General features: G+C 37.3%; 1 protein-coding gene across 1 annotated transcript in view; it reads right to left on the minus strand.

The window, feature by feature from the left end:
- Positions 1–14,851, minus strand: part of LOC108699739 (leukocyte tyrosine kinase receptor) — a 103,787-nt gene that overhangs the window by 29,486 nt on the left and 59,450 nt on the right. The window contains exons 7-15 of the mRNA XM_018232257.2: positions 13,695–13,832; positions 11,058–11,204; positions 9,911–10,011; positions 9,385–9,551; positions 7,638–7,732; positions 5,815–5,901; positions 4,350–4,527; positions 2,574–2,724; positions 996–1,127 (exon numbers count right to left, since the gene is read on the minus strand). Of these exons, the coding sequence (XP_018087746.1) occupies positions 996–1,127; positions 2,574–2,724; positions 4,350–4,527; positions 5,815–5,901; positions 7,638–7,732; positions 9,385–9,551; positions 9,911–10,011; positions 11,058–11,204; positions 13,695–13,832 (1,196 nt within the window). The remainder of the gene's footprint in view (positions 1–995; positions 1,128–2,573; positions 2,725–4,349; positions 4,528–5,814; positions 5,902–7,637; positions 7,733–9,384; positions 9,552–9,910; positions 10,012–11,057; positions 11,205–13,694; positions 13,833–14,851) is intronic.

Consider the following 14,851-nt stretch of genomic DNA (forward strand, 5'->3'; position numbering starts at 1 on the left):
TTTAAATTAACTTTTAGTATGTTGTAGAGAGTGCTATTTTGAGACAGTTTGCAATTGGTCTTCGTTTTTTTGTTATTTGCGGTTTTTGAATTATTTCGCTTTTTGTTCAGCATCTCTTCACTTTGTAATATCAGCAGCTATCTTGTTGCTAGGGTCCAATTTCACCTAGCTACTAGACAGTGTTTTGAAAGAAAAAGACAGGAATAGGAATAGAGGAGGGCCGAAATAGAAATATAAGTAATACCAAGTAAGAAAACTTGTACCCCCACAGAGAAATAGTTTTTTTGTTGCTGGCGTCAGTTACCCCCATTTAAAAGCTGGAAAGAGTCAGAACAGGAAGGCAAACATTTAAAAATGTATAAAACATGAAGACTAAGGGGCCCATTTTCTTAGTTCGAGTGAAGGAATAGAATAAAAAAAACTTCGAATTTCGAAGTATTTTTTTGGCTACTTCGACCATCGAATTGGCTACTTCGACCTTCGACTACGACTTTGAATCGAACGATTCGAACTAAAAATCATTTGACTATTTGACCATTCGATAGTCAAAGTACTGTCTCTTTAAAAAATACTTCGACCCCCTAGTTCGCCACCTAAAACCTACCGAGGCCAATGTTAGCCTATGGGGAAGGATTCGTTCGATTCGAAGGATTTAATCGTTCGATCAAACTATTTTTTCTTCGATCGTAGGAAATGCGCTAAATCCTTCGACTTCGATATTCGAAGTCGAAGGATTTCAATTCGGCAGTCGAATATCGAGGGTTAATTAACCCTCGCTATTCGACCATAAGTAAATTTGCCCCTAAATGTTGCAAAGAATTGGCCATTCTATAACAGATTAAAAGTTAACCTGAAGGTGATCCACCCCTTTAAACAAATTTGAACATCCAAATAATCAGTGATGGGCAAATTTGTTCCGTTTCGCCGAAAAATTCTAAAATTTGCTGTTATTCTGATAATAAATATCGAGCAGTTATTGAAGTTTAAGGACTAACCTTGAAGACATAAGATGCTCCACCACCTCCTCCTCCGCCACCTGCCCACTCTGAGAACTTTTTCTGGTCATCGTAATTGTCTTCGATAACGGAGGACTTTCCCGTGCATATTTCTCTGGTCAGTTCATTTTTCTAGAGGCGCCAAAAAGTCAGCAAAGTAACAAAGCAAAGAGCATTAGAAATGTTCTTCGAATAAGTAATACAAATTGTACAATGTAGGGATGCAGTACTTGTCAGTAGATCACTTATAAATCTCCGATAAAATCCACTTGGGTTTTTTACGCTTATTTATTATTATATTTTCCTGAAAAATTTGTTATGCGGGGAAAAAAAATCAGATTTTCACAATTTTTCCAGATTTTTCTGAAATTTTTATCCAAAAACTTTGGGGTATTGCACGAAACCCAGCGCACATCAGAAAATCATTGGGACTTTTCCCATTGACTTATATGCAACCTCGACAGGTCTGAGATGCCGGATTTTCAGAAGCAGACGTTTCCATCCTCGGGGTTTAATAAATTCTTAAAAAAGATTTTTTAAATGTCCGATTTTATAAAGAAATTTTTTTTCCGTGATTTTTGCATTCAGAGTTTAGTAAATAACCCCCTGTGATAGTGATAGTCTCTAACAGGGTATAAAAGTTAACAACTGTAAAGTTGGCCATAGACATTAAGTTTTTTAAAAAATGTTTTTGTTATCGTCAGATCAAGCTTATCCTGAAACAACCGTGTAAATGTACAATTTGTCCATCAATAAAAAGACCATTTCAAGCAATATCATCTAGTTGAAGCCAGGAAAACTGTGGGTCGCTGCCTGCTTGACCCTGCAAACAATTGGACAATGGATACAGTTCACTGCGAACAATGAAAAATTTCTAACCTGACCTATTGATTTTCTGACCAACGTCTCACGAAAAATCATTAGATGCACAATCATTTGGGTGTCCACTAACCTCATGTTAATTTGACGGATACGTTGAATCTTAGGGGTAAATTTACTAACCTGCGAAAATACGCCAGCGATGGCTTCGCACCCATTGCGACTCTTTGCTAGGCGAAAATTCGCTCAGACAACACTAATTTACTAAAATGCAAAGCTGCGTCCAGGGCGCCGAACGCTGGCGAATTTTCACTAGCGTTACTTCGTCAATCAAAGTGAAGATGCGCTAGCATTCAATTATGCTTTGTTGATGAAACTGTGCCCCTAAAATACACAGATATGGGATATTATTTTTGATCTTTACTGCCCCCTTCTACTCTTTGATAAGCCCCAACTGTTTTTGGGTCCATGAATGAAGACGGCCCCTCTGAGTACTGTTGACTCTAGAACAACTAAATCAAGGTACTGCAAAGTATATAGGAAAACTGAAACTAAATAAATATTAGGTGCACAATTTAAATAGTAACTCAGTAAGGATGCACCAAGAAAATTTAATATCCTATTTATGTTGCTTTCAGCATGTTAGACTTGGTACATGGTGTTATAATTTAAAAATATTAAAAAAAACATTCTGTGTGATAGCGGCAACTTGTATTTTAAATTTAGCTTTTATTAAAGATCCCCCATAAGACCACTCACCCCTGGGCAAGCATCTTCCCCTTGTTGGCCCACTAGTATAAATAAAGTCTCATCCTTGTGCAGAGGGAAGATGGCAGAAATGAAGACCCCATGGGCAGGATTGTTGTGGTTCTTTGCTCCTTTGCCTCCAGCTGCTCCATAGGCAGAAATTCTGAAACAAGGAGACAAAGATAAATGAATCTAAACACCAGTCAAGTTCTCATAAGCTTGTAAATTAAAAAAATAAATCGATTTGGTGGAGGAAGGTGTAAATGTCAGTGAAAGACTGTGTATTGGCATTTTCAGTGAGAACTTTAGAAATGCTCTACATGTATTCTTCTGACATTAGTGAGGGGTGTTATGATAGGGAAATTTGACTTTCTCTGAAGCACCGTCCAATATATTGGTGATATATTAGTATAAGACTGTAATCATATTACAATAAATGGTACAACGTAAATGTGTACAGAGATCTAGCATTATTATTACTATTATAAATACTTTGCTAAAATCCTATGTTAACTTCTGTAATGAGAAGTGCCAAGTTTAAAAAAAAAAAATCATATAGTGCATTTAAATGTTTTTTTATTTAAACACAACTAAGTTTTTTCTGCTCTGAACACAACCTTCTATTCTATCGATAGCTGAACCTGAACGCGCAGCAAGTGCAAGAAAATGCAGCATGCTGCATCTAAACAAATGCACTGAAATGCAAATGGAGTAAAACGCAACTCATGAGTTGCTCAAGAGTACAACCAGGCAGAATAAAATGGATTCAATTAGCGAATGCGTTTATTTGAGCTCAAACCTGTTGCAGAAAAAACAGCCCATGTTTAAAAGCCCTAAATCCTTCACACGTAGATACTCGTAGCAAACGGGAACATCTACAATAATGTAAGAGCAGATATTTGAGGTTGGTACTGTTTTTGCCTCTCAATATCTGTACATATAGACTAAACTAAATGTGACTTTATTTTTGTGGATTTATTATACTGGGCATATAAATGAATGAAATTAACTTGCTGGCGCATCTGTGCTCGTTAAAGTCCAATCCGGGTCATGGGGAGTATACTGTATATTTACTTCTAGCACATGTCCCATTGCATTATTAAAGCTGCAGTTCTCTTCTCAACCAGGTTCATTAAAGGAATGCTGAAAGTGAAATTTACTGGAGGTAAAAGTTTAACATCCCAGAGAATATATAATAACTAACTTAACCTACCCAAGGTTGGCACTTTAAATAACACACTAGATGGGGTGCTTTGGTGTATAACATGTTGCTATCAGCATCCTCTGTGCCAACAGCCCAGTGCAACAATTTATTGATGATGACAGTAGACATGTGCCAACTTTTATCCACTGCTGGGAACAAACCGGAAGATGAGGTGTGCTTTTAAAAAAGAGGAGAGCTGGTCCAGGGTAGGAGATAGAGATTAGTGTCACCTGGTATTTATTGGGATTTCGTTTCTTTTAGCACCAACCAATCCAATCAGATTCATTAACCTAAATGTAACAGTTCCAGAACATTTTAGATTTCCAAGAACCACAATAATTCTATTGTTTCTGTCTAATTAACTGTCCTCAGTCTTAATGCTGATTTGGTCTTAGATCTTTCAATGAAATATGAAAAGAACTAATGTCCATTTCATCTTGTTCTGGTGAACTTTTTTTAAGAGAAAAAGGAAAAATAACCATCTCGCCTGTAATGCAGCCAACCAATTTAGTATCAGGCAATAACTGCATATATGAAAAATGGCTCATTTATGGCATAAAATGATACTTGACAGGTTTGCTCACTGGTATGTGCTGGTGAATGGGACCTTCCACATCTGTAGACCCCTAAGTGGACCATCCTTGCACACGACTACAGATATGTTACTGTTGCGGTAAGCATTGTCACATTGGGTCTGAGTCGGTCCATGGGGTCCGCTGGCACCGCACGTAGTAAATTGGAGTTCGAGTTCTGAATTTTCTTCTGGATTTAAAGGAAAAAGCACCACGATGAATAGGCTAGACAGATACAATGTTTGGCATCATGATACCAACGTTAATTTATTTAATTATGATCATATAGAAAGCTAAAAACATCAAATTAAAGGGTCAAAGATGATGCATACAGTATACTGCATATTTTTTATTTCTTATAAATGTTATATTTATTTAAATAAAATTGGCTCCCAGCATTATTGAACTTCACTGCATTTTGCAACACAGACAGGCCTGGACTTGTGGGAAAGCCACAAAGGCACGGGCCTAGGGCGGCACAGATTAAGGGTTGGCATGCCGCCTAGCCTTGGGCTTTGGAGGTTTTTGGGTAATAGTGAAGGGTGGGGGGGGGGATCTCTGTAAATCTAAAGAAGACTATTAAACCATTAAAAACACACAATAGTTTTTCTATGGAAACATGCATTTTGGTGTCTGAAGCAAAGATAGCAAACAGGAGTATTGAAGCTACTCTATGTTTAGTCTAGGCATGCATGCATATGCAAATTCGGATTCGGTTCGGCCGGACTGAGGAATTCAGCCAATCCGAATCCTGCTGAAAAAGGCCGAATCCTGAACCGAATCGTGGATTCAGTGCATTCCTAGTTTAGTCCATGCAACAAACCTCTCCCTAAACCCTTTGTTGTGACTGTTTTGTTAGGAGTAGTGTAGTATGCAGGGAATTCCCCTTGATAAAGGCTTTACGCGGAAATGTCAGGGCAATTCTCATTCTGTTACAAGGGTGTCCGCTTCCTTGTATAGTCTGTGCTTCCCGGTTACAGTTGGGTGGTATGTATTTATCTATTAACTTTGTCTTGATTATTGTTGATGTACATTATTTGTATAACGTGTGCTGGTTGTAGTATCAATGAATTTTCTTTAAAGAGATTTCTTTTTGGGGGTATTTTGAGGCTTTATGCTCCTCATTCTAATTAAATGGTGTGGATTAAATTAGAGTGCCCTCCATTTATCTATAACTCTCAAGGAGTAAACATGAAGTAGGTTAAATGTCCCTGTTTAGCTCAAGAAATAGCAAAACCATAGATTTTTGTGAATAAAACAATAGGCAAAAGGTATGTTCAGTGCAAGCCCTATTCATTGCACAAAGGCATATGCTGCCACTTTAAGTAACTTGTCAAGGTTATCAAGAGTAAAGCACAAGTTTTTAATATTGTTTAGTATCAGTATATGTAAGTAAATATTGAAAAAAATATCTGTTATTACGAAACAATCCTACTATTATCTTGTAATATCCAGGTATGAAAATGGGGTCCCAAACCTGTGTAGAAGGGCTCAGACAGAGGCGTCACTGTGTCTTCAAAGTCATCCATTGAACCACGATTTTCATATCCAATTTCTATTCTTCCTGGCACAACATACAAAGTATAAAGCAATGAGAGATATGGGGTTAAAGGCTTTTTTTATGGTTTTTACTGCTTTTGCTGTGGAACTTTAACCAGCAGAGCAATACATTACCGCTGATATACTTATGGGGGAATGTAAAAAAAGTCACGAAGAGAGAAACAATTTGTACAAATAAGAATAAAATAATTTGCATTTTGCAATGTAATACGCTTCCTTAAACTGTTATTGCAAATTTTAATTGCGCATTGCAAATTTTCGTTTTGTGTCGTAATCTTCTGGAGTGAACATAAGTTTTTCAGTATGAAGTTTTATTACATTCGCTGCGCACTGGCATAAACGATAAAATTCGAAAAACTTCCACTGTATTAAAGCTATATTAAAGTCGCATAAAGGAAAATTTGTTCACACAAACGCATAACGAATATTTTTTCTGTTACCAACTTTTATTACATTCCACCATAATTTGTATATATTCTTAATGTTTTTTTCAGTACACAATAGTATTTTTGATGGCCAAAGGTGGGCTAGCTAACTCCTCTTTAAAGGAGAACCATACCCAAAAGTTAAAAAACCCCTACCCCCTACCCTACATTGACCCGCCTCCATCGTCCCCCTAGCCTAATGGTGGCCATAGACGCAAAGATCTGCTCGTTTGGCAACATCGCAAGCAGATCTTTCCCCGATATGCCATTAACAGGCATGGCTATATCGTGGGTAATCTGATTGTTCGGCCGTATGGCCAAACGATCCTATTACGATGTGCCATGGGCTCTGGCGGGATCGGTCGGGTCAAAATCTAACCTGACCAAACGACGGATCTCCGCCGGACAAAAGATGTCAACACACGCCACACACGATCCGAAAATCGTACGAATCCTCGATTCGTACGATAGGATATGTGTGTCTATGGCCACCTTAAGTGTTACCCAAATGCAAATGCCCCTAACGTTGTACTTACCCCTCGGTGCAGATTCAGGCATCTGAGTTCACGGGCGCCATCTTCAGCTCTTTCGGTAATCTTCAGAATGAGACCGACACTTCTGCAATTTTTATGAGTTTCGGCTCATGTGCAGTTGTTGCAAAACAGAAAATTGCTCCAATTGCGCATGCGCCACCACGCCGGTCTCATTCCGAATATTACCGAAGCGGCTGAAGATGGCGCCCGTGAACTCCGATGCCTGAATCTGCACCAAGGGGTAAGTAGAATGTTAGGGGCATTTCCCCGGGGTAACACTTAGGCTGGGTGGAGGAGGGGGGGTCTATGTTGGGTGGGGGGTAGGGTTTTTTAACTTTAGGGTTGAATTCTCCTTTAGGGTTGAATTCTCCTTTAAAGACATGAGATATGTGCAGTAGTGATGTGTAAGTTTTCCACAGGTTGGGCAGGTTCACCTTCTTTGTTTTACCTTCCTTTCTTGTGGTTGAATTACTGGTTTTGACCCTGGCTTGTCTTGTCTAACCCTAGCCTGTTTTCTATTATCCGCCCATATGCAAACTCTGGCTTTGGGTTGCAGTACATGACAATTACAATGACATTTCAGATTCATACTGTATATTAACACATATAGGCCCACAATGAACAATATTGCTTTTAAGATTCTTATCATATATGTTGCCTTCAGGAAAATTGCGACTCTCTGCATTTAAATGAATACAGTAAAATATGCTTTGTATTCTAGATACATGACCCAAAGCAAATGACTCCCTTAGCAGAAACCAATGTGTTCCCAATGGCTTTACCTGCATGAAAGCAATCCGCTGAAAAGGTGACATTATCTAAAGCGATGTGTGCGTGGGTGTTCCAGCCCCAAACTGCCACTACAAGTAAGCGAAATCTGTGAGAAAACAGTAAAAAGTCATTTAGATCTAATGTTGGTTAAATGGCTAATCTTATAATTCTAATGGAGTTATCCTGTGTGCAATATCTGGGTCTATCTCATAGGGTGTTGGCACTCACTGATATATATTGCAATTGATATATAATATGGCTGACTATAACCCCACAGTCTACAGCAGTGATCCCCAACCAATGGCTCTCAAGCAACATGTTGCTCCCCAAATCCTTGGATGTTGCTCCCAGTGGCCTCAAAGCAGGTGCTTCTTTTTCAATTTCAGGCTTGGAGGCAAGTTTAGGTTGTATAAAAACCAGGTGTACTGCCAAATAGAGCCTCCTGTAGGCTGATAGTCTACATAGGGGCTAGCCAATTACAGCTCTTATATGGCACCCCCAGGAACTTTTTCATGCTTGTGTTGCTCCCCGACTCTCTTTACATTTGAATGTGGCTCATGGATAAAAAAGTTTCGGGACCTCTGGTCTACATCCACCCTCCTAATATCCAGTGGCTGGAAAAGACTACCATTACCATGGAAGAAGCATATTGCTCTTTGGATCAAGGGGATCTAACTACATAGTACTGGAAGTAAATAATTCTGCAGTATGATTTTTTAATAAATGCTTTTATTTTCTCCTAATTTCTATAATGTACCAATTATAAACTTGTTTTTTACACTGCACAAAGAATTAATGCTCTACTTGTTCTACTACACAGAGCTTTGAAAATAAATATATACTTGCATGCATACAGGTCTTAAAAAAAAACATATACAAGAAAAGGTATTTTTTTATAGTCATCTGAAGGTGCCTGTACATGATAAGATCCGCTCGTTTGGTGAGGTCGCCAAATGAGTGGATCTTTCCCTGATATGGCCACCAATGGCAGGTCGATATTGGGTTAATCCAAACGTTTGGTCCAAGGGCTAAACAATTGGATTATACTAAGGAAATGGCACAGGACCATATCAACTAGCCGATGCGTTCCTCAATCACAGGAAAATACCTGTCTGATCGACATCAGGCCTATTCTTAGCGTGATAATGATCAGGGAGACCCGTAGGAAGCCCCCATACGCAGGCAGATAAATTGCCAAATTGGTCTTTAATCTGCCTGTGTATGGCCACCTATATACAACAACAACATTTGTTTTTCCAAAGTGTTGTCTATCTATTTATGTATTATCTATTTATTTTAGGGATGCACCGAATCCACTATTTTGGATTCGTCCGAACCCCCAAATCATTTGCGAAAGATTCGGCCGAATACCGAACCGAATCTGAATCCTAATTTGCATATGCAAATTAGGGGTGGGAAGGGGAAAACATTTTTTACTTCCTTGTTTTGTGACAAAAAGTCACGTGATTGCCCTCTCCGCCCCTAATTTGCATATGCAAATTAGGATTCGGTTCAGCCGGGCAGATTCGGCCAAATCCTGCTGAAAAAGGCCGAATCCTGGCTGAATCGCGAACAGAATCCTGGATTTTGTGCATCCCTAATTTATTTATCTACACACACACATTATATATATATATATATATATACACATAAACAATCATTTTAAATAATATATACACAGAAACTTACACAATGAGGTTTGTGCATGTATTAAAGATAAAATATATGTATAAAAATCCCCACATCCATTTAGATTACCTGTTTTGAAACTGGGGAATCTGTAGTGTTCCTGAATTCCAAAAGTCACCCAATGGCCCTTCCTTTACCCAGAGTTTCACTGAACTCTCAAATTCTTTCTCCTCCTCCAGGCCATAGATTCCAAGGGAGCCATTGTAGATCCCAGATATGAGGAACTTGAAACGAAGCTTAGAGTAGAGGAAACAACAGGTGGGTGTTAATACCAGGCAAGTGTTAGTAAGAGAAAACTACTTGACTGATTACATTTGTTATTCATGACACATTCCAAGAATCTCAATATGCACGTGTTCTGGGATTTTTGCTGCATTGGTGTTTTAATCATGGAAAAGTCTTAATTATCCCACAACCTGGTACTAATGATAGTTAACATTTAATTAAATGAGAATAGAATGACACAGCGCTGATAAAAATAACAGTACAGGTGTTTGTAATTATGAGTAGTTATAAATGTTGTTCCTATTATTTAGCTCACATGGAACAAGCCAAATATATATGGGGGCGAATAAACCCCATAACGGTGACTTACCTGGCAGTCGTTTTCAGGGACCACTACAGGAATCATGGCACTGTAAGTAGTTGCGTTACCATCACTATATTTACTCTGAACAGACAGATACAGAAAATGCCCTGTGACAAAGGAAATACAAATTAGTAAACAATTAAATATATAATAAAGTTCATTAACTTATCCCATTGGCCCATCCACAGATAGATAACAAATGTATCAACTAAAAGTATCGATTTAGAACAGTTTACAGGGTCGACGACCCCCCCCCTCCCAGAGATGCTTTAGAAATATGAAAAATTTAAACTTACATTTCAATATCAGAAGAACGGTCAGACACAGAAAATAGAAAGTAATTGGAAAAAGTAATTATTTCTGGTGATCTGCCTGAAACTAACTAAACTGATAAAAAGTGTTGGAAGGTGAACAACCCCTTTAATGTTTCTCAAATTTGTATATGCAGCTCGGTAATTACCTGGCTTGTTTTAAATTCAATATTCAGGTTGATACAGAAATGTTTCAGATGAAGCAGACCAGAAGGGGCTATTGGGAGCAGATTTAGGGGCAGATTTATCAAGGGTTGACGTGAAAATTCAAATTTAGAAAATTTAAATTTCAAGCTAATTTTTGTGTACTTCGTGTAGGGAATAGTCCAAATTCGATTTGAATTTGAAAATTTAAATATCGAAATTTATCATTTACTGTATGATTCGAATTCGAGCGAAAAAGGCCTATTCACTCAAAAAAAAACTTCGATATTTTTTCATAGACCCTTGATAAATCTGCCCCTTAATGTAAAACGAAATTCTCCAAAAAAAGGTGTAAAAAGTTGTGTAAAATAAATGGCAAGTTTATCAATGTGTGTGTAATTTAACACCACGAGAACACCAGATTTGACGCTGTTATTTTATATTGCTTTCAGGGGAAGTCACTCCAAGAAAAAAACACCAAAATTTTACTTTGTTTTTACACGGTGAAGCCTGGCAATGTGTGGTATATTAACAAGCCGTTTTTTACACGTCATAATAAATATGCCCCTTGGTGTAAGAGTTTTAATATCCCCATTATGTTTTTATTTAATAGGGAGAAAAATCTTTCAAACCTTTCTCTTTATATGCTTTTTTTTCTCTAAGTATTTTTTCTCTAAATTTTTCCCGAAATCAGTCACCTTTCACAAACTTGAGGTCAGTGGGGGATGTGTCTTCCATTTGTGCAGAGTCAGTGAATAGCCACCGGGCATCACTTCCTTCGTATGAAGTCCAACCGCAAGTTCCATCTTCAAAGGAACAGTAGCTTCCAGGAGGAAGGATGATTTCTATTGTATAAGGAAAGTTCATTACAAAGTTATATATTTCTAATGCAATACATGATATTATAATGAACTCATGGGATCTTGGGTTGATGGCACAAACTGTAAATAATCTTCTATATACTGTCTAATCTTCAATATACTGTCTAAGCTTCTATATACTGTCTAATCTTCTATATACTGTCTAATCTTCTATATACTGTCTAATCTTCAATATACTGTCTAAGCTTCTATATACTGTCTAATCTTCTATATACTGTCTAATCTTCTATATACTGTCTAATCTTCTATATACTGTCTAATCTTCAATATACTGTCTAATCTTCTATATACTGTCTAATCTTCAATATACTGTCTAATCTTCTATATACTGTCTAATCTTCTATATACTGTCTAATCTTCAATATACTGTCTAATCTTCTATATACTGTCTAATCTTCTATATACTGTCTAATCTTCTATATACTGTCTAATCTTCAATATACTGTCTAATCTTCTATATACTGTCTAATCTTCTATATACTGTCTAATCTTCAATATACTGTCTAATCTTCTATATACTGTCTAATCTTCAATATACTGTCTAATCTTCTATATACTGTCTAATCTTCAATATACTGTCTAATCTTCAATAAACTGTCTAATCTTCTATATACTGTCTAATCTTCTATATACTGTCTAATCTTCTATATACTGTCTAATCTTCAATATACTGTCTAATCTTCAATATACTGTCTAATCTTCAATATACTGTCTAATCTTCTATATACTGTCTAATCTTCAATAAACTGTCTAATCTTCAATATACTGTCTAATCTTCTATATACTGTCTAATCTTCTATATACTGTCTAATCTTATATATACTGTCTAATCTTCAATATAATGTCTAATCTTCTATATACTGTCTAATCTTCTATATACTGTCTAATCTTCAATATACTGTCTAATCTTCAATATACTGTCTAATCTTCTATATACTGTCTAATCTTCAATATACTGTCTAATCTTCAATATACTGTCTAATCTTCAGTATACTGTCTAATCTTCTATATACTGTCTAATCTTCAATATAATGTCTAATCTTCAATATACTGTCTAATCTTCAATATACTGTCTAATCTTCAATATACTGTCTAATCTTCAATATACTGTCTAATCTTCTATATACTGTCTAATCTTCTATATACTGTCTAAAACGTAGGAACCATTTATACAACATAAGCGCGGCACTTTATGTTTTCAACTGAGAGTCACTGGGGCGAATCTGTACCATGTTCAATTCTCAGATTGCCTCATGGCAGGAGTTCCCCCCGGAGTCACCTAATAAGACCAAAACAAGTATATTTAGGTGATCATTAGAAAGGACAAATGAGGGTGGGGGGTTTTTGCTGCCATGGCCCCACAACCCCACTGCTCTTAAATTACTGCTACTTTTTTACAATAGACGTATAGTGGAAAGCCAGGTTATATGAAAAAATGCCCATTAAAAGGGTGGTTCAACTATAGTATGGCAAATTCTAAGCAACTTTTAATTGGTTTTCATTATTTATTATTATAGTTTTATAGTAGTGATGTGTGGGTTGGGCTTTTCCCGACTCGCACCTGCCCAGATTTGGTTCGGTATTCGGCCAAATATTTTGCGAAGTATTTGGGGGTTCAGTGCATCCCTAACTGTTATTGCTACTTTATATTACTCATCTTTCTAATCAGACTCTCTCCTATTCATATTCCAGTCTCTTGTTCAAACCAGTGCATGGTTGCTAGTGTAATTTAGACCCTAGCTACCAGATTGCTCAAAAGGCAAATTGGAGAGCTGCTGAATAAAAAGCTAAATAACTCCACAAATAATAAAAAATGAAAACCAATTGCAGATTACCTCTACATCATACTATAAGTTATCTCAAAGGTGAACAACCCCTTTAATATGCCATATGTGAAGGACTTGTGTCTGTGTCTATCTACCTGCAACTAGAGCCTATTGGGTCTCATAATGTGCCACACAAATTTTGAACAGTTGTAAACCATCAAGCACACATTATGCGAAGTGCCAGTGCACCTTCTGTTTTTTTTATTACTATTAAACCATAATGCAATTGAAGAGCATGTAAGTGGACATCCATGTCTAGTCCCATAATCAGCAGATGCACAAAATGTGCACAGTACTATAAACCAAGTACATATTAATACTTCTGGCACCTACAGTATCTCAAAATCTGCCTCAGTTGCTGTAACATTGTAATTATGTAGGAATTATGGGGACAACTGTAGAAAAAACCCAACCGTTTACACCGCTGCCCTTCCTTTGCACAAGGTTAGTCAATTAATCTGTAAAATATTAAGGATCTATAAAATTATTATCATAAGAGGGCACAACACTGAATACAATAGCCGTCTGATGATCTTGGTTCTAGTGAGAAATAGTACATACATCGTCAGGATCAGGTGATATCTATTTTAAAAAATCTACTTAGTAGGACCTATGGTGGACAACTCACCACATAGAGCACCTTCATCTTCACCCGTGGGGCAATCCCAGTTAAAGTCACAAAGTTTGACATGACTCATACAGTCTCCATTGTCACAAAAGAATGAAGTCTCCTCTATACATGTAGGCACATCACTGTCTTGGTAGCCTGAAATAAAAAGGAATGATTCAAAGTTAAAATTGTATTTGGATGAACAGTTTCGGTACAATCAACTCGCCCACTTTCATGATTCCCAGGCTCACTATCGAGCTAAATTGGAAGGTTCAGTGTATGAATATTGCTGTAGGAATCCACTCGGAACCATGATTGTAATTTCACTGCTTTATTTATTTAGCTTATAGGGGCTCCTTCTGACAGCCTGGGAAACTGATTTAGGATCCCCAATTTCATTGGAGACTTGGTCTAAAATATGGAACTCTATTAGAAAACGTTCCCCCAATGTCGGAGTCAAAGAAACTGCTTAAAAAGTGTTATTTCATTGGTATTTTACGCCTAATCGCAAGCACGCTATTAATCCAACCTTTCCTCCTACATGTTTTAGGGGATGCACAACTGGGGGAGACTATCTCCATACATGGTGGCATTGCCTCATTGTGTCAACATTATGGACTGAGGTATATCATATGGCTTCTAAGATAATAGGGGTGACCATTGAACCATCTATGGAAACAGCACTTTTATCACTGCCCTACTCACATTTACGTAAATTGGTTTCTCAGATATGAGCTGCTAAACGTTGGCTTATAGCCCTCTACTGGTTGGCCCCTTCCCTCTCTTTAGTACATGTTGTCAATAGACTTACATTTATGCATTATTTATCAGCTCTCATGGAGGATAAACTTGATCTTCATGCATCAATATGGTCACATTGGATATGTGACCATATGGATGCATATTGGAGAAGTTTCTTTCTGAACAGACGTAATTATATTAATGTACTTGCTATAACTGTTTTCAGATTTATGTCCTTGATATGAAAGTGATCAGGCTTTGTACAGATTTTTTTTTTCTGCGTTTGCATTTGTATTGATGTTTGGATGCAATCGCTGAGTTCTAGGATAAAATGCTGCATGGTTGGTAGAAAAACATGGCGTCCCAAAATTGCACTATGCATGCTGCACCCTCAACAGAGACAACTGTGAATATCTTTTCTTACCTTATTCCAC

Source organism: Xenopus laevis, chromosome 8S (genome assembly GCF_017654675.1).
Source record: "Xenopus laevis strain J_2021 chromosome 8S, Xenopus_laevis_v10.1, whole genome shotgun sequence".
Taxonomy (NCBI): Eukaryota; Metazoa; Chordata; class Amphibia; order Anura; family Pipidae; genus Xenopus; species Xenopus laevis.